Here is a 27564-nt window from a genome sequence, read left to right as displayed (position 1 = left end):
CTCCAGCATGTTATTTGTAGACTTTATAATGATGGCCATTCTGACTGGTGTGAGGTGGTACCTCATTGTAGTTTTGGTTTGCATATCTCTAATAATTAGTGATGTTGATCATCTTTTCATGTGCACATGGTCATCTGTGTTTCTTCTTTGGAGAAATGTCTATTTAGGTCTTCTGCCCATTTTTAGATTCGGTTGTTTGTTTTTCTTTGTTGAGTTGTATGAACTGTTCGTATATTTTGGAAATTAAGCCCTTGTCTTTCACATCATTTGCAGGTATTTTCTCCCATTCCATAGGTTGTCTGTTCGGTTTTTTTACGGTTTCCTTTGCTATGCAAAAGCTTGTAAGTTTGATTAAGTCCCATTTGTTTATTTTTGTTTTTATTTCTATTGCCTTGGGAGACTGACCTAAGAACATTGGTACGATTTGTGTCAGAGAATGTTTTGCCTGTGTTCCCTTCTAGGAGTTTTATGGTGTCATGTCTTATGTTTAAGTCTTTAAGCCATTTGAGTTTATTTTTGTGTATGGCGAGAGAGTGTGTTCTGACTTCACTGATTTACATGCAGCTGTCCAACTTTCCCAGCACCACTTGCTGAAGAGACTGTCTTTTTCCCATTATATATTCTTGCCTCCTTTGTCAAAGATTAATTGAAGGTTTGGGTTTATTTCTGGGCTCTCTACTCTGTTCCATTGATCCATATGTCTGTTTTTATGCCAATTTTGATTACTATAGCTTTGTAGTATTGTCTGAAGTCTTGGAGGGTTACGCCTCCTGCCTTGTTCTTTTTCTTCAGGATCGCTTTGGCAATTCTGGGTCTTTTATGGTTCCACATGAATTTTAGGATTATTTGTTCTAGTTCTGTGAAAAATATCATGGGTAACTTGATAGGGGTCTCATTAAAACTGTAGATTGCTTTGGGTAGTATGGCCATTTTAACATTATTAATTCTTCCAATCCAAGAGCATGGGGTATCTTTCCATTTCTTTGAATCATCTTCAGTTTCCTTTATTAATGTTTTATAGTTCTCAGCCTGTAAGTCTTTCACCTCCTTGGTGAGATTTATTCCTAAGTATTTTATTTTTTGGATTGCGATTTTTTTTTTTTTTAAATTTATTTTTATTTTTTGGCTGTGTTGGGTCTTCGTTTCTATGCAAGGGCTTTCTCCAGTTGCGGCGAGCGGGGGCCACTCTCCATCGCGGTGCGCGTGCCTCTCACTGTCACGGCCTCTCTTGTTGCGGAGCACAGGCTCCAGACACGCAGGCTCAGCAGTTGTGGCTCACGGGCCCAGTTGCTCCGCAGCATGTGGGATCTTCCCAGACCAGGGCTCGAACCTGTGTCCCCTGCATTGGCAGGGAGATTCTCAACCACTGCGCCAGCAGGGAAGCCCGTATTGCGATTTTAAAAGGTATTTTTTTTTTTTACATTCCCTTTGTGATATTTCCTTGTTGGTGTAAAGAAGTGTAACCAGTATGTTAATCTTGTATCTTGCTACCTTGCTGAATTCATTTATCGGTTCTGGTAGTTTTTGTGTGGAGTCTTTAGGGGTTTCTATATATAGTATATCATCTGCATATAATGACAGTTTTACCTCTTCCCTTCCAATTTGGATACTTTTTTTTTAAATTTACTTTTGGCTGCGTTGGGTCTTCGTTGCTGCGCACAGGCTTTCTCTAGTTGAGGCAAGTGGGGGCTACTCCTTGTTGCAGTGCGTGGGCTTCTCGTTAGGCGCGTGGGCTTCAGTAGTTGTAGTACACGGGCTCAGTAGTTGTGGCATGCGGGCTTAGCTGCTCCGTGGCATGTGGGATCTTCCCGGACCAGGGCTCGAACCCATGTCCCCTGCGTGGGCAGGCGGCTTCTTTTAACCACTGCACCACCAGGGAAGTCCCCCAATTTGGATACCTTTTATTTCTTTTTCTTGTTTGCTATGGCTAGGACTTCCAATTCTGTGTTGAATAGAAGAGGTGAGAGTGGGCATCCTTGTCTTCTTCCAGATTTTAGTGGGAAAGCTTTCAGCTTTTCACCATTGAGTATTATATTGGCTGTGGGTTTGTCATAAATAGCTTTTATTATCTCGAGATAATTATAGGGTTTTTTCTTTTTTTAAATTTTATTTATTTATTTATTTATGGCTGCGTTGGGTCCTTGTTTCTGTGCGAGGGCTTTCTCTCTAGTTGCGGCAAGCGGGGGCCACTCTTCATCGCGGTGCGCGGGCCTCTCACTATCGCGGCCTCTCTTGTTGCGGGGCACAGGCTCCAGACGCGCAGGCTCAGCAATTGTGGCTCACGGGCCTAGTTGCTACGCGGCATGTGGGATCCTCCCAGACCAGGGCCCGAACCCGTGTCCCCCTGCATTTGCAGGCAGACTCTCAACCACTGCGCCACCAGGGAAGCCCCAATTATAGGGTTTTTTAACCAGAATTCCAACTTACCAGTTTTCAGTGAAAAGTAAGTAACAGTGGACAAGCTGTGTGAAGGCTTCGGCTGGTTTGTGGTGTCCATGCAGTCGGGTCTCCCAGAAAAATCGGTATCATCAGGGGCCTTGGGACTGTGAACCAGGCAATCAGCAACTTGGACTGAATGTTAGTGGCCCGAGGCTGTCAGGGCATTTGGTCTCTATCCCAGGCATGGGCTAACCCCCACTGCCACCAGGAACCAGAGCACCCCCTACCAGAGTTGTTTCAGTGGCCACATAGCTTTTTAAAATTTTTAAGTATAGGGTATTCCCTGGTGGTCCAGTGGTTGGGACTCTGCGCTTCCACTGCAGGGGGCCCGGGTTCAATCCCTGGTCGGGGAACTGGGATCCTGCAAGCCACACAGCCGCCCCACCCCCCACCCCCCAAAACAATTTTTTTTAAGTATAATAGAAAATCTCTTCATAGAACAGCAAGCAGTTTATCTTCAGCATAACTTTTCTGTTCTAATTGTATATATTCAAATTGTTTACAAGTAGGTTGGTTTTGGTTGGGGAGGGGGCAAGAAAAGTGACATTGTGATGCAGCTAAGGCCGGAAGGAGATTCCTCCATTGGCATAGCCCCATGATACATCCTGTGTGACTCCATTAAATGTGAAACCTTCACACTCTTACTCCACACGGGAGAACTTTTGACGGGAGCCTCATGGCAGTCCTGGGAGCTGCAGCCTGGCCTGTCACCCTGTGCTAATGGAGCAGGCGGGGCTTATTCCTCATTATGAGCTTTTAGCATTTCCTGAGCGCCCACGGAGTGTCATGCTGTCTAGAACACAGAGACAGTCTTGAACAAGTTGAAGGCCGCTCTCCCTCTCATGAGTCACTCACTTGTGGGAGCTGAGTCCCACGTGTTCACTTGGTCTCTGATAGCAGTTATGCTTGTTTTGTCACCGCCATCCTGACGGCCAGCAGTTACGGAGATGTGTGGCTAGCCTGGCACCCCGTCCTAATCTCCAGGCTGATCCTGGTTTCCTCCTCCGCAGCCCCCTGCTTGTCCTCACAGCACTCACTAGACGGGCTGATGCCACCAGTGCAGCTGTTGGTCTCAAGACGCCCTCCACCTGGGAGCAGCTCGAACCCTTTGGCACTTATTCCCTCTTGTGTTTCTCATTCTTGTCATTCGAAACAAAAATCCCAGTGAGGGGGGTTTTCTATCCTTCTGTTCTGGAGTCTTAAGGTTGCCATGGTAAGACTTGGCAAATACAAGTGTTCCCTGAGTTCCAGGCCCTGTTGTGAGCACCTCTCTAAACATTTAATCCTTACACTTCAAGGTAAGTTAATAGCTCCAGCTTACAAAACAGGAACTGGATGCCCAGAAAGATTAAGTGACTTACTCAGTGTCAAACAGCCAGTAAGAGGTGGAGTCAGGACTTGAATTCAGGCAGTGTGCCTTCAGAACCTTCATTCTTGGCCACTTGGCCATACTGTGTGTGAGAGCTGCTGAGCTCGCACCCTAGAAGCAGTTGGTGGGTTCTGTGTGGTCTCTTGTGAGAGTCTTAACCTGAACTCTCTCTCAAGTCGGGAGGCAGCAGAGCAGGACATCCTCTCGCCTCTGTTGGCAGGAACTCAGCACCCTCTCCGGCTGAGTCCTGCCCTGTCAGCCCTGGGCTATCACACCTGGGCCTGCTGCTTTAGGGAAGGGGGCTTCCTCCAAGTTGTTACTATTCAGTTTCTACTTTGTCCTAATCTATGGTGGACCTCAGCAAAGGGAGATGAGATTTTGTGGGGGATGGTGGTAGTCAGATGACTGGAAAATGCTCCCACTGTCTCCAGGCCTCAAGGTGAGGAGAGGTAGCTGGAGATGGGAAAGAAACCAAGAGACTCTGCCCAGTGTCTCTCACCTCCTCTCAGGTTGTTTCACTTCTGCCTGGCTGAGCTGTGGGCAGGGCAGAGGGCTGTTCCTTATCTCATAGAGTTTAATTAGACTAATGGAAGAAAAAAATTGAATCCCCTCCTGTGAACCCTCCAGAATCTAGGTCCCTGGTCTTTTTTTTTTTTTTTAATATTTATTTTATTTATTTATTTGGTTGCACCGGGTCTTAGTTGCAGCAGGTGCATGTTGAGGCACGCACGTGGGATCTAGTTCCCTGACCAGGGGTCGCACCCGGGCCCGCTGCATTGGGAGCACAGAGTCTTAACCACTGCACCACCAGGGAAGTCCCTAGGTCCCTGATCTTTTATAGGGTATCATGCATCCCATGACCTGATGGCCTCCTAGGCCTCTCTCCTAGTGGTTCCCCCCTCCCCAAACTCTCTCCAGCTCAGGGAGAATGCAGACATGAGAGGACCCCCCCCCCCACATACATTGCCTTTGCTCATGAGTCACTCCACCCCTCCCTGCAGCCCTTGGGGCTGGCTGCCCCCTGATGGTACACCCCCATCTTCTGGCCCTGACCCAGCTTGAACTTGATGAAAGCTAAGGAACCTCTGCCGCAGAGAAGGGCGTGGGGGCCCATCTGGTGTTTTTTCCACCCTGTCAACAGTTTGTGACTCTCCGACGGGGTGAGGGACTCCAGGTTAGAAGCAACAGATAGGGTTCTCCAGGTTTAGGAGGGATCCGATGCTCCTTTCTGAACAGACGCCCCTTGCGTCCTGCGTGCTGTCCACCTTCCCCGCTGGGCTTTGGAGGGGACGGACCGAGGCGGGCCGCAGAGATCCCCGAGCGGGCAGCGCCCCCTGGTGCTCGCGGCGGGGATATGGCGCGGGGTGGAAGTAGTGGGGTAGGAACCGATAGAGGCACGCGATACGCGAGACCCTCCCGGCCACACCTCTCCCTTCCCTCCCCAGGTCTGCCCTAACGGAGTAGCTCCTGAGCGACGGCGCGGGCGGGCAGCTGGGATCTGCCCCCCTCCTACACCGTCGTACCCGCGCGACTTCTCCCAGCCCGCGGAGGCCGGGCAGGGAGGAGCCGGGCCGGGGGCGGCCTGGCAGGAAGCGGCGCTTACCTTCCGCTGCAGGAGGAGCAGGTGGCTGCAGTGCGCGCCCAGGCCCCAGGCTTCCTGTGCTCGCCCGCCGCTACCGTTTCTCTTCGGAGCTCCTTGGGCCACCCGGCCGCCGTGCCGGCCGCATGGCCCAGACCCCCGACGGCATATCCTGCGAGCTGCGAGGTAAGCGCTGGCCCTTGTCGCCTTCTTGGCTGGGAGGAAGCAGAGCAGCCCCAGAAAGCAGAGGCCCACCCAGCGCCTCGTGGCACCGGGCAAGCGGTTCCCTCTGCTCCTCGGGAGGGCTTGGCGGCCCAAATCCACTCCACTCCTTCCTCGCTGGCCCACAGATGAGCCCAGGCCCCCTATCCCGGTACAGACCGTGAGCATGAATTGACCTCCATGGGAGGACCAGTTGCCCAGCAGGCTGCCCTTCCACAGGCGAGATCACCAGGTTCCTGTGGCCCAAGGAGGCAGAGCTGCTGCTGAAAACCTGGCTGCCAGAGCGGGAGGGTGCTGAGCAAGGTCATGTCCTGGTATGGCGGGGGCAGAGGCTGGGAGGGCCACTGGGGCCCCAGCAGAAAGAGGCTCTTGCCCTGCCCAGGGTGTCAGACACTCTCTCCCCTCAGGCACTGCTCCGATGGAGAGCCTACCTGCTCCACACCTGCCTTCCCCTGAGGGTGAGTCCCAGGGCCCAGCTGCCACCCCTTTGCCCTCCAGCAGCTTCCTTGATGAGGGCTGCATCTGTGGTGGTGTCCTTGCGGGCTCTGCCCTTCCAACAGCACTGGGCTCCCGGCAGTAGGCAGGACTGGAGTGTAGTCAGGTCCAGCTCTGAGATCCAGGCTGCACAAAGGACTGGGCTCCCAAGAGGGTGGGGCTTGGGCCTTGGTCGAGGCTGACCCAGGCGCTCCGCAGGTGGACTGCACGTTCAGCTACCTGGAGGTCCAGGCCATGGCGCTGCAGGAGACACCCCCTCAGGTGAGACCCCTAGTGCCCCACCAGGGCCTGCAGTCTGGTCTTCCCCTCCCCCCAACCTGCCCCACACTTGGAGCCCAGCCCCTGCCCCACCCACCCACCCTAGGTCACCTTTGAGCTGGAGTCCCTACCTGAACTGGTCCTGGAATTTCCTGGTGTGGCTGCCCTGGAACAGCTGGCCCAGCACATCGCTGCTGCCATCAGGAAGGTCTTCCCTTGCTCAACCCTTGGGTGAGGCCCAGCAACTGAGGGGGCTGGGGGTGAAGGAAGGCAGCGAGGGGTGCTCTGGATGGCACAGTGGGTGACCTCACTCCCAGGGCCTAGAAGTCCCTTGCCCCCTTCTCCATGTCCCTCCTCAGGAAGCTATTCCGGAGGCCCACGCCCCCCTCCATGCTGGCTCGGCTGGAGAGAAGCAGCCCCTCAGAGGCCACCTCGCCCAGCAGCCCCTGTGGTAAGGGCCAAGGTGGGGCCGCACAGGGCTTCCAGCCTACCCCCTCCTGCATCCTGACCCCTGGATTTGGAGGTCTCACAAACTGAACAGAGCCACTCAAGGCACAGCCGCTACCCAGCTTTGGGCTGATCTTTCTCCATCTCTGACCTTTTGTCTCTCTCTTTCCCCCACCCCTGCCTCATCACACCACTGGCACCAACACAGGTGGCTTTTCGGAGACATATGAGGCTCTGTGTGACTACAATGGCTTCCCTTTCCGAGAGGAGATTCAGTGGGTGAGAGTAGGGCCCTCTCTGGGGGCTCTGGAGACATCTGATCCCCCATGTGCTTTGAATCCCTCCCTACGCCTTGTGTCCCAAGTAAGTTGGAGGTACTTTCTTCCCACCCAGGATGTGGACACTATCTACCATCGTCAGGGCTGCCGCCATTTCAGCCTAGGCGACTTCAGCCATCTGGGAAGTCGGTGAGTGGCCTGCAAGGTCTGTGAAGAGAGGAAGATCCCATGACCCACATTCCTGGGCCTTAGCCTCTCCATGGAGGGGGGATGCTAGGCCTAGGATCTGGCTGGAGGGCCCTGAGCTCTGCCCCTGCCCTTTCTTCCATCCAGGGACCTGGCCTTGAGTGTGGCCGCCCTGTCTTACAACCTGTGGTTCCGGTGCCTCTCCTGCGTGGACATGAAGCTGGTGAGAGCATAGGGGTGGGGGTGGGGGGGGGGCGTGGCCGGGGGGCCAGGGTGCAGCCCACTGAGCGCCCCCCACCTTCTGGTTCTCAGAGCCTTGAGGTCTTGGAACAGATTCTGCACATGATGAGTCAGTCATCCCACCTGGAGGAGCTGGTGCTGGAGACCTGTGGCCTGAGGGGGTAGGGGGGACAGGGTAGGGATTGGGGAGGGGAGTCTGGGCGCTTGGGATGGAGAGACTAGTGGCCTGGGGAGGAGTTGGGAATCCAGGGTCAGAGCCTCACACCTGGTGTCTGGTCCCCAGAGACTTCGTCCGGCGACTGGCCCAGGCCCTGGCAGGGCACACGAGTTCCGGGTTGCGGGAGCTCAGCCTGGCGGGGAACGTGCTGGATGACCGAGGTACGGCTGAGCCTGGGGAACCCGGGGGCTGGCGCTGGAGGAGGTGAGACCCATATGGCTGCCCCCATCCCCCAGGCGTGGCTGCACTCAGCAGACACCTAGAGCATCATCCTGGAGCCCTGAGGAGACTCACCCTAGCGCAGACTGGGTTGACTCCGCGAGGTAGGCGGGCTGAGGGTGGCTGGGGGAGGTGGAGCTGGGAGGTGGGGCAGCCTGATTGTGAGCCCCCTCCTCCACCACCAGGAATGAGGGCTCTGGGCCGGGCGCTGGCTTCCAATGCAGCCTTTGACTCTGCCCTAACCCACTTGGACCTTTCCGGGAATCCCGGGGCACTGGGGGCCTCGGAGGACAATGGGGTGAGTGGCCATCCTTAGGGCGGTGATTGGGGGCGCCGCCGGCAGTGGAGTGTCAGGAAGCTTTTGGTGGGGTGATCCCTGACTCACTCCCTCCCATCTCCATCATCCCACCAGGGCCTCTATAGTTTCCTGAGCCGTCCTAATGTTCTGACGTTCCTGAATCTCGCAGGCACTGACACCGCCCTGGACACTGTGAGGGGGTGGTCAGTGGGGGGGATGATTTGTCGGGCTGGCCGGGCCTAAGGCCCAAGGGTCGACTGGAGGGCAGGGCGGGAAGGGGCTCAGTCCCCCGGCCAGTGTAGCCCACACGCTCCTCCCGCAGCTCTTCGCCTCGCTGTCCCGCGGCTGCTGCGCCAGCCTCACCCACCTCGACGCTTCGAGGAACGTGTTCTCCCGCACGTAAGGGGGGCGGGGCGGGGCGGGGGTGGGACTCTGCCGGGAGCCGCCTCCCCGCGCCAGGAAGTCCACTGCTCCCGTTCCCCCGCCCCAGGAAGTCCAGGGCTGCGCCTGACGCGCTGCAGCTCTTCCTCAGCCGCGCCGGGACGCTTCGGCACCTGTGCCTGGCGGGCTGCAAGCTGCCGCCGGACGCGCTCAGGTCAGTGTCCCTGCCCACGGCTAGGCCCCCGTCTGTGCGGCCACCACCCAGGCCTGGCCTCCAGCACCTCACCCCGCTCGTATCGCACCCATGACCCTCCTGGCATCCTGGCCCTTCCTTCTTGCTATTCGCGCTCTAGGGCCCCTGTTCCCAGCTCCCGCCACCCCCTGTGACATTCCCTCCCAGGGCGCTTTTGGAAGGCCTTGCGCTCAACACGCACATGGACGACCTGCACCTGGACCTCAGCGCTTGTGAGGTGAGCGCCCGCCCCGGAGACGAGAGCGGGCAGTGGACCCACACGTCGGCTGTGGGGCTGGGGCTGTGAGGCGGAAGCGCTGGGCCGTTGCGGGCCTGATCCTCCCCACCTGTGGCCTGTTGGCCTGAGCGCGTTCCACCTTCCACCTTCAGCTGCGCTCCGCCGGCGCTCAGGTGATTCAAGACTTAGTGTGCGACGCTGGCGCAGTGAGCTCCCTGGATCTGGCGGATAATGGTGAGGCCGCCCAGAAACCCATCCTCCCACCATCCACCAAATTCCCACCCCTCCCACTCCCGCAGCCTCGCCTTGTGCCTGACCTGAGCCACCCCCAGGCTTCGGCTCAGACATGGTGACTCTGGTGCTGGCCATCGGGAGGAGTCGGTCCCTGCGACACGTGGCGCTTGGAAGGAACTTCAATGTCCGGTGCAAGTGAGCCCCCATCTCACTCCTGGGCCTCCCAACAGCACCCCACCACCCGGGTCTCCCGCCAACCGCTGCCCCTGCCCACAGGGAGACCCTGGACGACGTCCTGCACCGGATTGTTCAGCTCATGCAGGATGACGACTGTGTGAGTTCGCGGAACCATGCGGGATCCTCAGGCAATGGACCCCTGTGACCCCTCCTACTCCTGCTCCCTGACCTGCCTTGCTTGCTGACCCCTGACTCCAACCACAAATGGCTTTCTCTTAACCCCAGCCCCTGCAGTCTCTGTCCGTGGCTGAGTCGCGACTGAAACTGGGCGCCAGCGTCCTGCTCCGGGCCCTGGGCGCCAATCCTAACCTGACAGCCCTGGATATCAGCGGCAACGCCATGGGGGACACCGGCGCCAAGATGCTGGCCAAGGCGCTTCGGGTCAACACGAGGCTCCGGTGGGCGGGGTCAGAGGGGTGGGACCAATGGGGGAGGAGGGCGTGTATGGAGGGGCTTACTGGGCTAAGGGGCAGAGCTGAACGAAGCGGAGCAAGTGGAGCGCAGGGGTGCTCCAGACGAATGGAAAGGCAAGCGGGGTTGGGTGGGGCCTTGCAGAGCTCCACCCCCGACTGAACCCTGGCCCGGCCCAGGTCTGTGGTCTGGGACCGGAACCACACGTCTGCTGTGGGCCTGCTGGACGTGGCACAGGCCCTGGAGCAGAACCGCAGCCTGAAGGCCATGCCTCTGCCACTGAACGATGTGGCCCAGGCGCAGCGCAGCCGCCCTGAACTGACAGCACGTGCCGTGCACCAGGTGGGGGTTCCCTCTGTTCCCCGCCCTCCTCTGTGCCTTGGCCCCACCCCCCACCACTTCTCAATATCTCTTGTGCCCAGATCCAAGCCTGTCTCCTGCGGAACAACCGCGCAGACCATGCTTCTACTGACTGCACCTCCCGCTCGAAGCCACTAGGTCTGGGGTCAGACCCCTCCGAACAGGTCAGAATCCCCTCCCTCGACGTTGAGCACACACAGAAGGTAGGGGATGGGGAGAGCTGTGGCAGCTGAGATCCTCCGTAAGTCTGAGGCTCTGACTTTCCTGGGGCCATGGTGCCTGAATCCTGCTGTCCCAGACAAGTCCCTTTCCTTGATCTGCAGAGGAGCCAAAGGATCTTGAAATAGTTCCCCCAAATAACACTTCTAGTTGCTTTTTTAAAGCATTTTTTTTCCTTTTTTTAAATTTTGAACTAATTTTAAACTTACAGAAAAATTACAAGACTAGCACACAGAACTTTTTTTGTCCTGAGCTATTTAAGAGTATGTTGCCAGCAATATGCCCTGTCACCTATGCAAATACTTTACGGTGTGTATTTCCTACAAACCTTTTATTTTTATTTTTATTTTTTTATTTTCTGGCTGCTCTGCACAGCTTGCGGGATCTTAGTTCCCGGACCAGGGATTGACCCCGGGCCTGCTGCAGTGGAAGTGTGGAGTCCTAACCACTGGACTGCAGGGAATTCCCTTAAAGCATTTAAATAGGCTCCCCTGTTAAAGACAGGAGGTATTTTAAAATTTTCAGTCATTTCTCTCCACCCCCAACTGTAGCCCCACCTGTGACTTCCCATTCACGGGGCTTCCCTTCCCCCTCCACTGACCTTTGTTGTGGCCAAACCCAGTGACCCTTTTTCTGGCTTCATCTCCCTCCAGTACCTTGTCTTGGTGAGATGTTCCCTATCCATCCATTCCCAATTCCCACTTCTCTCCCAAGCTCCAGAGCCCAGGCATCATGACCCAGACATCCTGCAGGGGCTTCACATTCTGTGTCTTCAAGTGATCTCATCATCTCCCACATCTCTCTCTTCTCTCTACCCTGGAGCCCAGTCTCGCTGGTGCCCACACCCACCAAGTGCTGTGGACAGAGCTTCAGTCCATGTCTCTCTTGGCCACACCGAAGCCCCCACAGACCTCCTTGGTTCTGCCTCTTGACTGATTCTCTCAAACACACCACTCTTTACTCCCACCCCAACTATCCTTTTCTCCCCCTGGTCCTTCCTCCATGGCTCCTCACTCCCATTTCTCTTCATCCCTCAATCTGTCCTCTAGCTGGATGATGAACAGACTGAGCTTCTAAAACACTGACATGACTAACAGCTCTTTTCCTTCCTATTCTGGACACTTAGGAAGTATATATAAAGTCCCTACAATGAACTAAAGGAGACATTGCTCTCCCTCCTTGAACAGATAGGGTCCCTAAGTGGCTGTCCTGATGGTATCGGTTTCAGGACCTCACTCACCCTGTTGGAGACCTTGGGAAGGAGGCAGTCAGGGGATGGGGAGGGGACCAGGCTGAGACTGATTCCTCTTGCCTTCCAGGAAGTGAATGAACTGTGTCAGTCGGTGCAGGAACACGTGGAGTTGCTGGGCTGTGGGGCTGGGCCCCAGGGTGAAGCTGCTGTGCACCAGGCCGAGGATGCCATCCAAAATGCCAACTTCTCTCTCAGTGTGAGCACCCCCTCCCACTACGAGGACCCTTCCCCTCTTAGGTGTCAATTTGCAACTCCGTTTCCTCCTTGGCCTCCAGATTCTCCCCATTCTACATGAGGCTGGGAGCTCCCCAAGCCACCAATGGCAGCTGCGGCAGAAGCTGGAGGGCCTCCTGGGACAGGTGGGCGAGGTCTGCCGCCGGGACATTCAGGTGAGATAGTGCCCTTGCCCCAGCCCCACCTCCATATTCAGGCTTGACCCCCATCCATAGGCTTGCCTGTGATATCCCCTGAGTCAATGTTCTGTGAGGGTTGGAGCCTCAAGCCAATTGGTCTGGGCCCCAGCCACACCCTCACCGTGCTCTGACCTTTGCCCAGGACTTCACTCAGACCACACTAGACACCACAAGGAGCCTCTGCCCACAGATGCTGCAGGGACCCAGGTGGAGGGAGCAGCTAGAGGGGGTCCTGGGAGGCTCAAGGGGTCTCCCAGAGCTGCTCCCAGAGTACCTGCTGCAAGATGCCTTCACGAGGCTCAGGTAGGCTGGGTAGGGCTGGGCTGGGCTGGGTAGAGACAGCACACTAACCCTTGCCCTCTGTTGCCGTCAGGGACATGCGCCTGTCAGTCACAGGGACCTTGGCAGAGAGCATTGTGGCTCAGGCTGTGGCAGGTCTGAGTGCAGCCCGGGATCGGCTGGTGAGCAGGAACTGCGTGCTTACACACACACACACACACACATACATACATACACATACACACACACACACACATATACACACACACACACACACACACACACACACACACACTCTGACGTGGCCACTGCCTTGCAGGGGTTCTGTAATGTCTTCTGGGGTCAGATAGCCCAGGGGTATTTCAGGGTTCCCTTTGCACTGATATGACTATGGCTGAGGCCCTGCCTGTCCATCTTTGGGGTGCCTGGTATTGCAGGTGGAGAGTCTGGCTCAACAGGCAACAGAGGCAATGCCCCCTGTCATACCGGCACTAGATGGAGGCGAGCCCAGCCCCCTTGGGCCTGGGGAATTGGAAGGTCTTTTCTTCCCTGAGGAGGAGAAGGAAAAGGAGAATGAAGAGGAGCAGAAGGTAGGTGGTCCTAGAACTCTGGGCCTAGAACCCTAGATCTTCCCATCTTGTTCTGGAGTGTGGAAGGAGGGGAGGCAGCTCCCCGCCACCCCAGGCTGAGTTTGTGTCTTCCCCACCAGGATGACAGTCCTCCACAGAAGTGGCCTGAATCCAACCGCTGTCTTCACCTGGTCCCCTCCACTCACAGTAAGTCAGGGCCTGGGGGAAGAGAGCTACTCAGGTTGGGCTGAAGTTCCATTAGACCTGGACACCTGGACACATACATTCACCCCTGTCCCGGGAACTCCCTGACCCTTGAGTGGGCTGGGCCAGGACCCCCGTGCAACGTGCAAAGTTGGGGTCCGCTGTGGTCAGTTAGCACAGGGTGGGACCTGAGCAGACCAGGGCCGGGACACAGTCTCCTCTCACCTCGTTACCTCCCCGCCCCCCCACCCCTTCCCTAGCCCCAGGATGCGCATGCTTGGCGGCGCCGCGCGCCGCTCGGGGCCGCGCTCAGCACCACGGACAGCGGCGGCGGGGGAGGGGCGGGTGGGGGGCGGGCAGCGTAGCTGGGCCCCTCCCCGCGCCCTGGGCGGGTCCCCCGCCGCCCTAGCGTCGCCGCCGCCACCTCCCTGAGCTTGGCGCTCGGTGCTCTTCTGGTGCTCTCCCCTCAGGTGCTGCTGAGGAACCAGAGCCGGAGCCCGAGCTGGCGGCTCCGGGGGAAGATGCAGAGCCGCAGGCGGGGCCATCCGCTCGTGGCTCTCCGAGCCCCGCCGCCCCTGGGCCCCCGGCCGGCCCGTTGCCTCGCATGGACCTGCCACCCGCCGGGCAGCCCCTGCGCCATCCGACCCGGGCCCGGCCGCGGCCACGGCGCCAGCACCACCACCGCCCACCGCCGGGGGGCCCCCAGGTGAGCGCCCTACCCCCACTCCAGAGCTCGTGGAATTGGGGGTCGCGAGTGGCCTGTTCGCGCCTTACGGGTGATGGCCGGCAGGGAGGTGGGTGCCCAAGACCACCTGGTCATACTGCCGAGTTCTGGCTTCTTCCTGGCCAACCCCCCCACCCCATGCTCATGCGGGGTCACGAGTGTGTGGATTTCGTTGAGGGAGCGCTTGGGTGTAGGACTCTGCCTCAGGTTGGCTGCTGCATGGGTAGATGTGTGAGAGGGGGTGTCTGTCTTATCCTCCCTCTCCCGGGGTTAATGAAAGATGCTGGGCCCCTGGCTGTGGGGACAGTCCTGCGTTTACTGCACGTCCGGTGCGGGTGTATGTGTGGGCTGGGTACTGGCGCGGGCAGTGGGCACGGGGCCAGAGGCGGGGAGGAGCCGGCTTGAGGCCCCCCCAGAGGGTCTGACGCAGCAGCAGGCGCCGCTGAGCCGGCAGCAGGCTGGGTGGGGTGGGGTGGAAGGTACTGCAGGGAACTGTTTGGAGCAGAGGGGGTGGCAAGTGGGAACGTGTGACCCAGCGGGTGCGTGGGCTCTAGCCCGCTGGTGACCAGGTGGTTCAGGGTGTTTAGGATACTCTGTGGGACAAGCATGGGTGTGAACTGGGTATGTCCAGGGCCAACTACAGGCGAGGGGGGTACGTGAAACCAGCATCTCCGCCCACCAGCTGGGCAGTGGGAGAGCTTGTGTCAGCAGCCCTATAGGGTCACTGCAGCTCCCAAGTCCTGGAGTTGCCCAGAGCCTGCCGTTGGACAAGGAAGGTGGAGAGCAGTCACAGTTGCACTCAGCCCGGAGCCTTAACCCTGTGGTGTTCTTCAGGTGCCCCCGGCCCTGCCGCAGGAAGGGAATGGTCTCAGTGCCCGTGTGGACGAGGGCGTGGAGGAATTCTTCTCCAAAAGGCTGATCCATCAGGATCGCCTGTGAGTAAGGGGCAATTGCAAGGGGTGGGAGAGGGTAGAATGCTCCATGGGCCTTCCCACTTACTGCTGGCTGTCCCCACAGCTGGGCCCCCGAGGAGGACCCGGCAGCCGAGGGGGGTACCACCCCTGTCCCCCGTACACTTCGAAAGAAGCTGGGCACTCTCTTTGCCTTCAAGAAGCCTCGTTCAACACGTGGGTCACGGCCTGATCTAGAGACCAGCCCTGGGGCAGCTCCCCGCTCTCGAAAAACCACACTTGGGGACTTGCTTCGGCCACCAGCCCGTCCTGGCCGTGGTGAGGAGGCTGGTGGGGCTGAAGGGGGCACCAGCAGCCCCGACCCCACCCGCAGGAGTCGGCCTCGATACACTCGGGAAAGCAAGGCCTACTCCATGATACTGCTACCTGCAGAGGAGGAGGAGACAACATTGGGTGCCAGACCTGACAAGGTAAGGCCTGGTGACAGGGAGCGAAGGCTCTGCAGGAACAGTGAGGGCAGTGGGCTCTCTCCCGACTTGGGTATCTCTGTTCCCAGCAGCAGCCCCTGGAGCGGGGAGACACAGAGCTGGCCCCAACCTTTGAACAGCGAGTACAAGTGATGCTGCAGAGGATCGGCGTGAGCAGAGGCAGCGGGAGTGCCGAAGGCAAGAGGAAGCAAGTGAGCTGGGAAGGGACACATGTGGGAAGTCAGGAGGCAGGTGACACGTAGCTCGTTTTATGTGGGTGATTTATGTGACCAGGAGGAGACTCATGACACACAGACAGGTCTGTCGATTCTTTCCCTCCCCACAAAAGTCATCAGAGTCAACCTTTCTTCTCTCTTGGCTTCTACCCTGACCCAGGCCACTGATACCTCCTCCTTGAAGCGGATGGTCCTTTCTCTGCAGATCTAACAGAAATCTGGCTTTGCCATCTGCATTTGAAATAGCAAATCCTCCAGGGGCTTCCTCTCAAGACATTGCCCTGACTCCTAATCCTGCCTCAAGGCCCAGTGGGGTCTCAGCCCTCGTCACTGCTTTCACCTCACTGCTTTCAACCCCGGTTCATCTCAGAGCCTCTACACAGATTCCTCTGTCTGGAACTCCTCTCTGCCCCACTTCCAGCCTCTCATCCCCACCCATGGGCTACACCAGGTCCCTCTTCATCCATCCCTGTATTTCCCTGTGGGCCTTCCCTGACTCTCTTCCATGGCCACCCTGCTGATGCCACTCTCTGATCACAGTTCCTAATAAGAACCACCACCCTACGGACTATCCCTTTAATAACTTCAGGAAAATAAGAAACACAAATGAAGTGAAACTCAGCTTGAATTTAGAAACATTAAGGTATAGAAAGTGAATCACAGAATTAAAAAATTACTGTGTGTGTCTGTGCTTGCATATGCTTGTGTGTGTTAACTGTCCACCATCACAGACTGAGCTCCAAGAGGACCAGGACTGGGTTTGCCATGTTCTTGCCCAGCCCACGGTGGGCATTTAGTGGCAGTTATAACAAGAATGAATAAAAGAACAAGGCTAGCACGAGGGTGGGACAGGATCAAGCTTGACTTCCCTATTTCCTACAGAGCAAAGACGGAGAGATCAAGAAGGCTGGCTCAGATGGTAAGTGGGACCCTGGGCTACGGCAGTACATTTTTGGGGAGGAGGAGATAGTCCCCAAGGGGTTTGCTCTCCCTGGCAGAAGAGTGGGAATAGCCATGTTTTTCTTCCCCTCACTAAGCCTAAGCCCCCAGCCCTGCCTTTGCAGGTGACATTATGGACAGTTCCACAGAGGCCCCTCCCATCTCGATCAAGTCCCGCACCCACTCTGTGTCTGCTGGTGAGTGAGGGCCACTATGTTGGGGGTCATGCAGGGACAGGCTGGAGGGGATCAGACCATTGGTCAGGTTCACCTCCGATGCCTGGCCCAGGTCTTGGCTGACACCTTTCTCCCTGCAGACCCTTCATGCAGACCTGGTCCAGGGGGCCAGGGGCCTGAGTCTGCCACCTGGAAGACACTAGGGCAGCAGCTGAATGCAGAGCTCAGGGGCCGTGGTTGGGGTCAACAGGATGGTCCAGGCCCCCCCTCCCCTTGTCCCAGCCCAAGCCCCCGAAGAGCCAGCCCCTCCCCAGACAGCCTGGGCCTCCCAGAGGATTCCTGCTTAGGCTCCAGGAATGAAGGTAAGCAGGTACCCTAGCCCCCACCCAATACTGGGCTAGGGCCTGGAGGAGTCCCTGCTGGGAACTCAGCTCCTCTGGGGACTCTGAAGGTGGGAGGCAAGGGCTGGAGCGGGGGCAGCTGTTGGGACCATACCCTGATACCCTGGCCTCCCCCAGATGGCCAGCTGAGGCCGAGGCCTCTCTTGGCGGGGCGACGAGCAGTGTCTGTGCATGAGGACCAGCTCCAGGCCCCTGTTGGTGAGGGGAGACACCTCCATGTGTGCTTGAGTGCAGGAGGAGATGGGGGAGGGTGGGCTCCCTTCGAGGCTCTGGTCCTCGGAGGGGGCCACCAGTGGCGTGAGGGGTTGAGAAATCAGGGAGCCAGAGGCCAGGAGCAAGGGTCTGCGAAGCCCTTCCTACTAGCCCTGGCTCTACCTCCACAAGAGCAACCTCTGCCAGGGGTGGGAGGATGCCGGGGAAGGGGGAGGCTCTGAAGGCAAGTGTGCGTGGGGGTCGAGGACAGGCAGCAAGCCCTTAGCAACCCTCCCCAAGTCTTTCTGTATCCCTCAGAACGGCCCCTGCGGCTGCAGCGCTCCCCTGTCCTCAAGCGCAGGCCAAAGCTTGAGACACCTCCATCTCCAAGCATAGGTAAAGGGGGCTGGAGCCAGTTGGGTGGGCGGCAGGACTGCTCAGTTGACAGTCCTGACCCTTTCTCTCTCCTCCTCTCCCTGTGCAGGATCTGGCCTCGGAGCCGAGCCTCTACCCCCACAGTCTACAGAGCCCTCGGGCCCTGAGCGGAGCCCACCATCCCCAGCCACAGACCAAAGAGGCAGCGGCCCCAACCCCTGACCTTCTCCTTTCCTGCCGCATGAGATTATTTTATTAAAAAACTTAAAGGAAGCTGGTGTGGAGCCCTGTTTGTTTATCCACCCCCAGGCACGGACCTGTGCACGCATCCTCCCACGTGCTCACTTGACCCCTCACACCTGGGTTAGTTCAGCCTCCGGCTGTGGCTCCATCAGAAAGTGCAAGGCCCAGGCCACAAGCTGGGGAGGGAGCCTGGGAAGAGAACCATGGTTGTAGGCCAATGGAGACTGGGACAGGTAACCAAGAGACTGGGGGCACCCCCAGGCACTCACCTGGCAGCTTGGACCTGGGCACACAGGGAGGGGCAGGGTGGCTCGTACTCATATTGGAAGGCAGAACCGTCAAGATGCCTCTTTTGGGGGTCCTGAAGCGGGGGGTATGGTGTCTGGAGAGGGGCCAAAAAGGCCCCTAACCTCATCCAAGGCTACCCCCAGCCCAGCCCCATTCTACCCTCCAGTTGTAAGGGGTGCTATGCTCACCCAGACAGGGCTGGACTCCAGGGTTCCCTTGGTGGTTCTTGTCCTTGGAGAGTGCTGCCAGGTCTTGGGGGGTAACCCTAGCTCCTTGAACTCCAGACTAGGTCTCTGGGCCATGGTTACATGGGCCTGGTGTAGACTGGGGACATGGCCAAGGGGTGACAGACTTGGGGTGCAGCTCAGGGGTGGGGAGTTGGGTACATGGCTGGGGTGTGGGGAACTGGGGGGCAGGGGGCCATGGGCTGAGCAGATGGCTGACAGGGGCTGGGAGGTGCCCTTCTGCGCTGGGTCTGGAGCAGCCAAGGGCAAGGCAGGCAGAAGGCTGATACTGGCACCACTCTCCTCTGACAGCATGTGGCTGGGTAGGGCAGGGGTTCCTGAGGAGGAAGCGGACTCACCATGGGCACAGACCTCTCAGCTCAGACTAGCTGAATGACCTGTGAACATAGGCCTGCAGGAACTGTGTTCACCCCCCCCACCCAGCTGTGCACCCTTTCACAGCATCCTGTGTAGCCCAGGCATCTAAATGATAGACAGCACCAAGAACATGGGGCCTGAACACCAGCTTACCTGAGGAACTGGGTGAGGAAGGAGGAGAGGAGATGAGAGTCAGCGATAGGTCCTGTAGAGCCGGGTGTGGTGGGGGTAGCTCAGGGCCTGGCGGTCAGGGGAGGCTTATCAGCACGGAGGGCACTGGGCACGCAGGCACTCCCCTCTTGACCTCTCCAGTCCTCCTTACCCTGTGCCCTCTGACCTGGGCCCAGAGAGCTCAGGATTTGCTGGTCATTCTCAGAGATGTGCAGCCATAGGCTGGGAACAGAGTACACAGCTTCTCCCTGTAGGATGAGAACATTCAGTTTGGCCCTTGCCCAACTCCCCACTCCGACATGTCCCAAGAGAAGCCCCAGACTGACCGTGGCTCTGCAGCGTGAGGCCGCCCAGCGGGTGAGGGGGGGTGCTGTGCAAGGGCCTGCCAGCATCAGACAGCTCTCAGCCAGGCTCACTAGCGCCCCCCGATGCTCCTGGTCCTCCTCTACCTCATCCAGAAGTTGGGACAGTGAAAGGCCTAGGGACAGAGGACCGGGGGATGGGCTGAAGCTCAAAGAAGAGGAACGGGAGTGGAGGGGGGGAGAAGGGCTTATTAAGGAAGCAGGGGGGTGATGGCTGGAGAGATCACTCTACAGGGAGTTAGGGCAACTGGCCAACCCCTATAAGTACCTGCACTGGGGGAGGTGGACTCTGAAAGGTGCTCCCTAGAGAAACAGAGAACAAGCCTGAGGAAAAATCCTGAAGCCTATCTGATAACACAGATTTGCCATTCCCTGACCGAACCACACCTGACCCAAGAGCCCAACCCCAAACTCACTCCAAGCAGTCATAGAGCTTTTTCCGCACATCCGGGTCCTGGTTGCTGGGAAAGAGAAGTAGTAGGCAGTCAATGTAACTAGGAGCCCAAGGCCTACGCCAACGCCAGCCAGGCCTGGGTGGGGAGTACAGCTGGAGGGTGGAGGCATCACTTACCAACCAGTCACCCGTTCCCGGGGCTGCTCCGTGGGCAGCAGGCTGAAGCGGTCCACCTGGAGGTAGAACTCCGCGGGCTGGAGGAGTGAGTTCAGGGACCGGGTCTCAGGAGTTGTCAGGAAGTCGGGCCCAGTAACCCACCCAAGCCAGCCTCACCACTCACCGCGCCTCCCTCGGCGACTTGGACGCGGACCCCGCAGTTCTGCAGTAACAGCAGCCGGCCTTCTGCCCCTCGAAAGCCGAACTCCTTCTCCTCCCTGCAGCGAGCGCGATCCTCACTAACGCGCTTGCCTGAACACTGCCCCGCCCGCCTGGGACCCGCCCGCCTGAAACCCGCCCACTTCGGGCTCAAGGCTCGTGCTCTCCCACCGGATTCCAATCTTCCCAGGCTCCGCGGAGCCTCTCTCACCAGTCCGAGGCGTTCAGAGCCTCCCGCGTCACCAAGCATCGGATACTGTGGGTCCCGTCGGACACAAGTAGCGTGGCCCCTTCAGACGTGTCAGGAGCGCGGGACGGGCCCGGGGCCTCGGCCTCCTGCAGTACCTGACGGCGACGACCTGCGTCAAACCCCCCGCCCGGGGCCCAGCACTGGTCTCCGGGCCCTGAGAAGCGGGTGGGGACTCACCTTGAGCAGCTGCCCCGCCCGCGGGCTTGAGAGTGCCTCTGACCCTAGAACCAGCTCTCGAATCCAAGGCCGCAGGACCAGACTCCCCAAGCCTGCCATTCCCGCCGCGGTAGCCAGCCGAGCACCTCTGGCCCGCGTTTTCCGCGGGCGCCGCGGCCCCGCCCCTCCTCGGAAGAGGAAACGTACGGCGGCTGGGCGGGACCTGAGGTCGAGGTCCCGCCCATGAGCGTGCCCGCGCGTGCGCACGAGCGCGTCCTAGTCGGGAACTTGTCTGCAGACCCGTGTTGGTTCAACTGTATACTGTCCTGCTTACTCTTCCCCGAGCATCTCTCCCAAGCAGCGGCCGGGCGTTTGCGCCGTTCTTCAAGACTCCTGTGGCACTGGGCAGGAAGGGGCCAAGGGCTGGCTCCGATGGAGTGGGAGGGATCTGGGGCCTGAGGCTGCAGCCAAGGGTGGTCCGAGTGGGTGGCTCAAAGCCACTTCAACGCCTGTGACCCCAAGGAGTTAAGCAATTATTTGTTGTGACTCAGTTTCCTCATCTACAAAATGCGCAGTCTTGTTAGGCCAGTGGAAATAACAGTACATAGCATTCACGTAACAGTACATAGCATTCACGCTTCCCTAGTGGCGCAGTGGTTAAGAATCCGCCTGCCAATGCAGGGGACACGGGTTCGAACCCTGGTCCGGGATCCTACATGCCGCTGAGCAACTAAGCCTGTGCGCCACAACTACTGAGCCTGCGCTCTAGAGCCCGTGAGCCACAACTACTGAGCCCGCGTGCCACAACCACTGAAGCCCGCACGTCTAGAGCCCGTGCTCCACAACAAGAGAAGCCACCGCAATGGGAAGCCTGCCCACTGCGACGAAAGAGTAGCCCCCGCTTGCGGCAACTAGAGAAAACCCGCGCCCAGCAACGAAGACCCAACACAGCCAAAAAAAATTAATTTTTAAAAAGATTAACATGATAAATTTTAAGAAAGTACACAGCATTCAACAAATACTTCCCTCTCTCTCCCCTCGGATTGGCCAAGCCCCTCCCCCAGATTCCCGGGGCGCGGGGACCGTAGCGTAATGACGTAGGAGGGCGCAAAGATTCTCCCACCCTTATCTCCGTTTCCTAGGAAACGTGGACTCCGCGTTCAACTCCCCGTCGCTGCCCCCTTGACGTCACGGTCCGGACAGGAGGGCGGGGCGAGTGCTACCGCCAGGGGCGGGGCGGCGCGGGCCGGCCGGGCTGTGCACCTGCGCCTCGGCGGTCCGCCTGGGGCATCATCCCCGGCCCGCCTGGCCCCGCCATGGCCAGGCCGCAGAGGACTCCGGCACGCAGTCCCGACAGCATCGTCGAGGTGAAGAGCAAAGTAAGGGCCCCTCCAGCCCCGGCTCCGGCCTCGGCCCTAGGCGCTTCCAATTCCCTCATTCTCCCCTTCCTGGCTCCTTGGTCCCCACCACCTTTTTCTCTCCTCCATCCTCCACGTCCCATTCTCCGGCTTTTCTTCTCGCTTTCCCCCATCCATCCTCCTTCCTTCTACTGCCGGCCTCAAGAGTCCCTCTGTGGCCTGGGTACCTGGAGGGCGGGGAGAAGACCTTGGACAGCGTCCCTTGTACTGGGTGCAAGGCTGCAGCTGTTGTGAAGCCCCCCTGTCTTTCTCACCCCTGCCACCTTCGGAACTGTGGTGAGAAAGGGCACGGACTCCATCCTAACCCCTCCCCGCCCCCCCCCCACCCCGGCCTCCAGTTTGATGCCGAGTTCCGACGCTTCGCGCTGCCCCGCGCTTCGGTGAGCGGCTTCCAAGAGTTCTCTCGGTTGCTGCGTGCGGTACACCAGATCCCGGGCCTGGACGTGCTGCTTGGCTATACGGATGCTCACGGCAACCTACTGCCCCTCACCAACGACGACAGCCTGCACCGGGCCCTGGCCAGTGGGCCCCCGCCGCTGCGCCTGCTAGTGCAGAAGCGGGGTGAGGAGGATGGGGTACAGTGGGCAGCCTCTGTGGGGTAGGGTGACAGGGCAAGTCTACAAGGGTTAGTCCATGCCCAGTGTGCCCAGGCTTCACTCTCTGCAGTCCCTGCCCTTGGCCTGACCTCCAAGTGGCAGGAAATAGCTACAGTGCCCCCTTCCTCAGGGCTTGGCCTGATAGAAAAGGGCCCAAATGGGAAAGCAGGGTCTCTGATCTCAGCATCCCCCTCTCCTGCAGCAGAAGCTGATTCCAGTGGCCTGGCCTTTGCCTCCAACTCTCTGCAGCGGCGCAAGAAAGGGCTCCTACTTCGGCCAGTGGCACCCCTGCGCACGCGGCCACCCCTGCTAATCAGCCTGCCACAAGATTTCCGCCAGGTTTCTTCAGTCATAGATGTGGACCTACTGCCTGAGACCCACCGACGGGTGCGGCTGCATAAGCATGGTTCCGACCGCCCCCTGGGTTTCTACATCCGAGATGGCATGAGTGTGCGCGTAGCTCCCCAGGGCCTGGAACGGGTTCCAGGCATCTTCATCTCCCGCCTGGTACGAGGGGGCCTGGCTGAGAGTACAGGGCTGCTGGCAGTCAGTGATGAGATCCTCGAGGTCAATGGCATTGAGGTAGCTGGGAAGACCTTGGACCAAGTGACGGACATGATGGTCGCGAACAGCCACAACCTCATTGTCACTGTCAAGCCAGCTAATCAGCGCAATAATGTGGTGCGTGGGGCATCTGGGCGTCTGACAGGGCCTCCTTCTGCTGGGCCTGGGCCTGCTGAGCCTGATAGCGACGATGACAGCAGTGATCTGATCATTGAGAACCGCGAGCCTCCCTGTTCCAATGGGCTGTCTCAGGGGCCTCCATGCTGGGACCTGCGCCCAAGCCGCCTACTTCCTGATGCCCGCAGCTCTCTGCCCTCCCTGGATGATCAGGAGCAGGCCAGCTCTGGCTGGGGGAGTAGCATTCAAGGAGATGGTAGTGGCTTCAGCCTCTGACAGGCAAAGATGCAGCCCCTTGCCCTTCCAGGCAGCTGGGACATGGCAGGGACTTCCCCAGTGGGGTTTTTTAGCTTGCTCATGGGGCCCTCTCAGTCTGGGGAACATTAAAGGTTTTCTACAAATGCAGTTATGGTCCTTCTGTTTCCCAGCCCTAGCCTCCTCCTTGATCCCACAATCTTGCCTTCTGGCCTGGACATGAGGCAGGAGTGGAGGAGTGATAAGGGCAGCAGAGAAACCTTCCTGTAGTCAAGCAGCAGGAGGGACACCAGGCTTGGCATTTCTAGGGTAAGAAAGGCTCTTATGGAAACAAACCCCACTGTGTACAAAAGGTTTAATTTTGACAAAGGGTTAAGAGGCTGGGATGGCCCTTCCACAGCCACCAGTGACTGGGAAGAGTGCTCTGGGGATACTGCCCATCCCACTGCTCCTGTCTTCGAACTCCACTCTATGATGGGGCCCAGTCCTGCCCTTTACCACCATGTAGCAATCCTCAGTGAGACCCCTGACTCTATCCCCATAAAAGGGCTCAGGCATCCATCTTCACAAAGACCTTGGGGCAGGAAAAGATCTTGATGGCCTCCTCTACCTGCACCAGCTTCCGGTCCAGCTCAGCACGATGGCTCTGGGCTCTCAGTGAATCTGCCCCAGCAGGCAGCAGCACCAGCTCACGCAGCAGCTGGCTCTGGCCTACAGGGGCCCCAGGAACAGTAAGTGCTGGGCAGGGGTGCCTGGTCCCCAGTGGGTTCCCCATCCAGCTCCCTTTGGCCACATACTCACTCTGGAGCAGATTGCTCAGTGTCTCCAGCCGCTGGTTCTCAGGCATGCAAGTGTGGCCAGGGGGCATGGCCGGGTCCGGCTGGCTGTGCTGACGGGCCTCAGCCTCCTGCCGCCACAGATCCCTGCGCTCCAACAAGCTGCGATGCAACAGACTCAGGACTGATGATCCCAGGGCAGATGTTGGCTCCCACCCACCATAAGCGTCCCTTACCCTGGATGTTGGGCAGTAGGACCTACTAATGGGGCACGTGACCCTTCTGTGTGGCGTTGTAGTGCTCCTGGGCCTGCCGTTGCTGCTCCAGCACCTGTGCCAGGACTTGCAGCGAGCGAGAATGCCGCCGGGGGGCCCTCTTGGCAGTGCGAGCATTGTGGGTAATGAAGTCCACACTTGGGCCTGGGCCCTGCAGGACATGGCAAGCATGATGAAGTAGACAGCACTGTGTTGTGCCCCTGAACCTCCCCAGGATCCCTGCCCTACCTCCCAGCCCTCACACATCCTCTCACCTTAGCATTGGGACCTGGTGGGGTTAGCTGAGGACTGGGGACACGGGGTGGTGGGAACCCAGGGCCGCAACGGGAATGTGCCCGCAGGAAGTGGGCAGGCTCTGTCCCAGAGGCAGGGCCGGGCTCCTGTAGGCCAAGGCATAGCAGAGGGATCAGTCAGGCTGAGGTCAGGGTCTCAAGCCATAAGACCAAGCCTCTGGCCCTCCTGCCTTTCAGGATCTTTCTCTATCACCAGTCCTCTGGGCCTGGCCTCCTTCGTCTTGAAGGAGCACTTCTCCTCATCAGCATTTAAACATGTGTGTTTCTCACATCTTTAAGAAAACAAATACCCCTCCTTCTATCTCAGTCCTGGCTTCAGCCACCATTTCTTTTTTTCTTTCCTTCCTAGCCAAGATTTCTGGCTCTGTCCCCACCAAGGTCACCAACAACTGGTCTCCAAGCCCTCAAATCCAGGGTCACTTCCCTGGTCTCATCGTCCTCAGCCAGATCCTCAATAACTCCTGGGTCTCACTCCTGACATCCACACCTGATTCTCCATCTGCTTGCTGGACCCATTCCCACTCCCTGCGAGTCCCACAAATGCTTCTGATTCAACACATCCACATATGACCTTATTGTCTTTTCTCTCAATCCTGCCTCTCCGTCTCAGACCCGTGGATAGAGAAGTGGTGCCACTATCTACCCAAGACAGAATCCTACCACCATACATACCCCTGCCCCTGCCCTTCCCATTGTCCTCAGAAATAAACGTAAGAAGTGGATTATGTGGCCCTTTATGATGTGGGTACAGGTGACTTCTTGGCCTAACCTCACGCTCTTCTTCCCTCACAGTGAATTGAAAACAGCATCCCCACTGCCCACACTCCCTCTGGTCTTAGGACTTCTATCCGTGAGGTTCCATCTCTATAGAATGTTCTCCTCCATCCTCCCCTGGCCTAATTCCTACTTGCCCCTCAGAATCACCCAGCCATCATCACTTCTGAGAAAGCCCCCAGCCCCACTCTGCAGCAGAACCAGCTATCTCTTAGTCCCCTGTTACCTTAGTTCCCTGCGGTTTTCCTCCCTCCTCATAACTCAGATCAGAGTACAATTGCCAAAAAGATGGGCAATACTTCTGGCTGCCTGAGGCAGGTACCTGCAGCTGGGCCTTGACATGGGACTCCACTTTGTCATACTTGGGTGAGCGCCACAGAGCCTTCAGGGGCCTGGACTGGTCCTGCTCCCGGCTGTGCTCCTGCTCACGGAAGCGCCTCTGGATCTCCCTGATCCGCCTCAGGTTCTCCTTCTCATGGTCTTTAGGGTCCTTCCCTGGGGAAAAGATGTTGCCAGGCTCTGCCCTACATACAGCCCATGCAATCCAACTCACAACAGTGAACACACAGGCCCACGCCCTGCCTCCCACAGAAAGATCTCCCTGACATCTCCATCTAAGTCCACCTCGTCACCTTGTTCCCTTCCTCACACAGTAATTATCTTCTTCTATTCCTGATGATTTTCTACATTTTTTATTGCGAAGTATACCATTAATCATCTTGCATATCATATTCACCACTTCACTTGTTTATTGTCTCTCATCTTGATTCGATGATGCTCTTCTCCAACCTTGTTTTCCTAGCACCTATAGGGCCTGGCACACAGTAGACACTCAACAAACAACCTTTCATTGATGCATGAATTCATGAAGCTGAGCTATGGGTTTTCTGGGGGATACCTCATCTAGTCCTCTCCTGCGAGGAAGAGGAGAGGACTTTTATAGTTGGGGAAACTAACACTCAGAGAGGTAAAGCCTGAGCCTTCCTCAGGGAAGGAGAAGCAGCTGCTTTTGATCTCAGCTTTGACTTCAGACTCGCCTCGTCCCTTCTGTCCAGAACTTACTCTTGGGAGAGGCCCCTGGGCCTAGGGAGATACCCCCGAGCTGCAGCAGCACGCCACCCACGCCGCGCCGGCCACGCTCCAGGATTTCTCGGGCTCCGGGACCGATGCGGGGGCCGCGGGGAGGGGTGGCGTCTAGGTCGGGGTCCGGAGTCAGCAGGCCCAACTTCATTGCGTTTCCCTCAAGGCGCCCTTGGGCTGAGAGAAGAGATGGGGCGGAGCGCGGAGTTCAGTGGTGGAGCTGGGCCCGACCCTTGCTCTGGCTTCGCCAGGGTGAGGCACCCCACAACTCACCCGAGGCCGGCCGCCGGTAGTAGTCAGGACAGAGCGTAGGGTCTGGGGGGATGGGCCCCGAGATGCGGGACGGACCCTCGCACATGCCGCCGTCGTCCTTCTGCAACAGTGCACCGAGGCCTGCCGGGCTATGCATCTCCGGCCCCGAACCCCCTTCCTCAACCCAGTACCTCCTCCCTGGACCCGGGCCCTGACCCTAGCTGTGCCGCCCTGCCTGCGTTCCCGGCCCTCGCCCCGCCTCCCGACCCTGGCCTGCGCTCGCCACCTCCGCTCTCAACCCACTTCTCTGCTCCGTTGGCAGCCCCTCACCCGGGCAGGGGACTCACCCGAGCAGTTTCACCGCCCACTGCCGCCACCCGACCTCTTTGCTGTTGCCAGGTAACAATGATTTCCGTCCCTAAGGTCAGGGGCCAATGCCCCTGGCGCAAAGCCTTCTGGGGCTTGTAGTTCCAGCTGAGGGTGGGGCCAGACCGGCTGCCAGTTGCCCTTCGCAACCCGGCCCTTCTCCGGGGTCAGCTCACGGTCTACCAGTCTAGGGTCCGCCCTCCACCTCCCACCCCCCACGTCCCCCAAGCAACCGTCGAGGATGCGCTGATCCTCCGCAG

The 27564-nt window shown here is 58.2% G+C and overlaps 4 protein-coding genes across 10 annotated transcripts; 2 read left to right on the top strand and 2 right to left on the bottom strand.

The window, feature by feature from the left end:
* Positions 1 to 5463: 5463 nt before the first annotated feature.
* On the top strand, positions 5464 to 17962 carry CARMIL2 (capping protein regulator and myosin 1 linker 2). Its single transcript, XM_061172312.1, is given in 39 exon segments — positions 5464 to 5573; positions 5829 to 5923; positions 6017 to 6067; positions 6303 to 6365; positions 6469 to 6593; positions 6722 to 6813; positions 7018 to 7088; positions 7203 to 7276; positions 7421 to 7496; positions 7586 to 7674; positions 7797 to 7891; positions 7967 to 8053; positions 8135 to 8247; positions 8362 to 8520; positions 8522 to 8646; positions 8738 to 8842; positions 9029 to 9098; positions 9251 to 9332; positions 9431 to 9527; positions 9609 to 9666; positions 9795 to 9967; positions 10160 to 10322; positions 10403 to 10504; positions 11879 to 12007; positions 12087 to 12200; positions 12367 to 12527; positions 12598 to 12685; positions 12941 to 13093; positions 13213 to 13279; positions 13747 to 13982; positions 14835 to 14935; positions 15018 to 15381; positions 15468 to 15590; positions 16497 to 16533; positions 16679 to 16750; positions 16870 to 17091; positions 17248 to 17328; positions 17641 to 17718; positions 17807 to 17962. Coding segments are annotated over 39 exon segments (4344 nt in total). The 5' UTR covers positions 5464 to 5533; the 3' UTR covers positions 17920 to 17962.
* ACD (ACD shelterin complex subunit and telomerase recruitment factor) lies at positions 17117 to 20769 on the bottom strand. 3 transcript variants are annotated; one of them, XM_061172313.1, is made up of 13 exons: positions 20560 to 20745; positions 20344 to 20477; positions 20098 to 20191; positions 19935 to 20011; positions 19780 to 19824; positions 19632 to 19666; positions 19328 to 19479; positions 19153 to 19249; positions 18984 to 19070; positions 18417 to 18790; positions 18210 to 18301; positions 18015 to 18129; positions 17117 to 17322 (listed from the first exon to the last, which is right to left on the bottom strand). In XM_061172313.1, exons 1-12 carry the CDS (start codon positions 20656 to 20658, stop codon positions 18051 to 18053), a joined length of 1365 nt encoding a protein of 454 aa, XP_061028296.1. In that variant the 5' UTR covers positions 20659 to 20745; the 3' UTR covers positions 17117 to 17322; positions 18015 to 18050. The 3 variants fall into 3 exon arrangements, with proteins under 3 accessions (XP_061028296.1, XP_061028298.1, XP_061028297.1); XM_061172315.1 differs by lacking the exon at positions 17117 to 17322 and having other exon boundaries at positions 17928 to 18129; positions 20560 to 20769; XM_061172314.1 differs by lacking the exon at positions 17117 to 17322 and having other exon boundaries at positions 17928 to 18129; positions 19168 to 19249.
* A 991-nt stretch (positions 20770 to 21760) lies between these two features.
* PARD6A (par-6 family cell polarity regulator alpha) lies at positions 21761 to 23523 on the top strand. 2 transcript variants are annotated; one of them, XM_061172317.1, is made up of 3 exons: positions 21761 to 21917; positions 22295 to 22517; positions 22758 to 23523. In XM_061172317.1, the coding sequence occupies exons 1-3, from the start codon at positions 21855 to 21857 to the stop codon at positions 23507 to 23509; spliced, it is 1038 nt and encodes a 345-aa protein (XP_061028300.1). In that variant the 5' UTR covers positions 21761 to 21854; the 3' UTR covers positions 23510 to 23523. The 2 variants fall into 2 exon arrangements, with proteins under 2 accessions (XP_061028300.1, XP_061028299.1); XM_061172316.1 differs by having other exon boundaries at positions 22755 to 23523.
* A 302-nt stretch (positions 23524 to 23825) lies between these two features.
* ENKD1 (enkurin domain containing 1) lies at positions 23826 to 27348 on the bottom strand. 4 transcript variants are annotated; one of them, XM_061173237.1, is made up of 8 exons: positions 27286 to 27348; positions 26960 to 27059; positions 26669 to 26863; positions 25929 to 26101; positions 24794 to 24919; positions 24527 to 24690; positions 24290 to 24426; positions 23826 to 24199 (listed from the first exon to the last, which is right to left on the bottom strand). In XM_061173237.1, the coding sequence occupies exons 2-8, from the start codon at positions 27042 to 27044 to the stop codon at positions 24039 to 24041; spliced, it is 1041 nt and encodes a 346-aa protein (XP_061029220.1). In that variant the 5' UTR covers positions 27045 to 27059; positions 27286 to 27348; the 3' UTR covers positions 23826 to 24038. The 4 variants fall into 4 exon arrangements, with proteins under 4 accessions (XP_061029220.1, XP_061029221.1, XP_061029222.1 ...); XM_061173238.1 differs by having other exon boundaries at positions 26960 to 27079; positions 27286 to 27302; XM_061173239.1 differs by lacking the exon at positions 26960 to 27059 and having other exon boundaries at positions 27286 to 27324.
* Between the last annotated feature and the right edge of the window lie 216 nt (positions 27349 to 27564).

This window comes from Eubalaena glacialis, chromosome 18, assembly GCF_028564815.1.
Source record: "Eubalaena glacialis isolate mEubGla1 chromosome 18, mEubGla1.1.hap2.+ XY, whole genome shotgun sequence".
Lineage (NCBI taxonomy): Eukaryota > Metazoa > Chordata > Mammalia > Artiodactyla > Balaenidae > Eubalaena > Eubalaena glacialis.
This window is presented reverse-complemented; position numbering and strand designations above follow the sequence as displayed.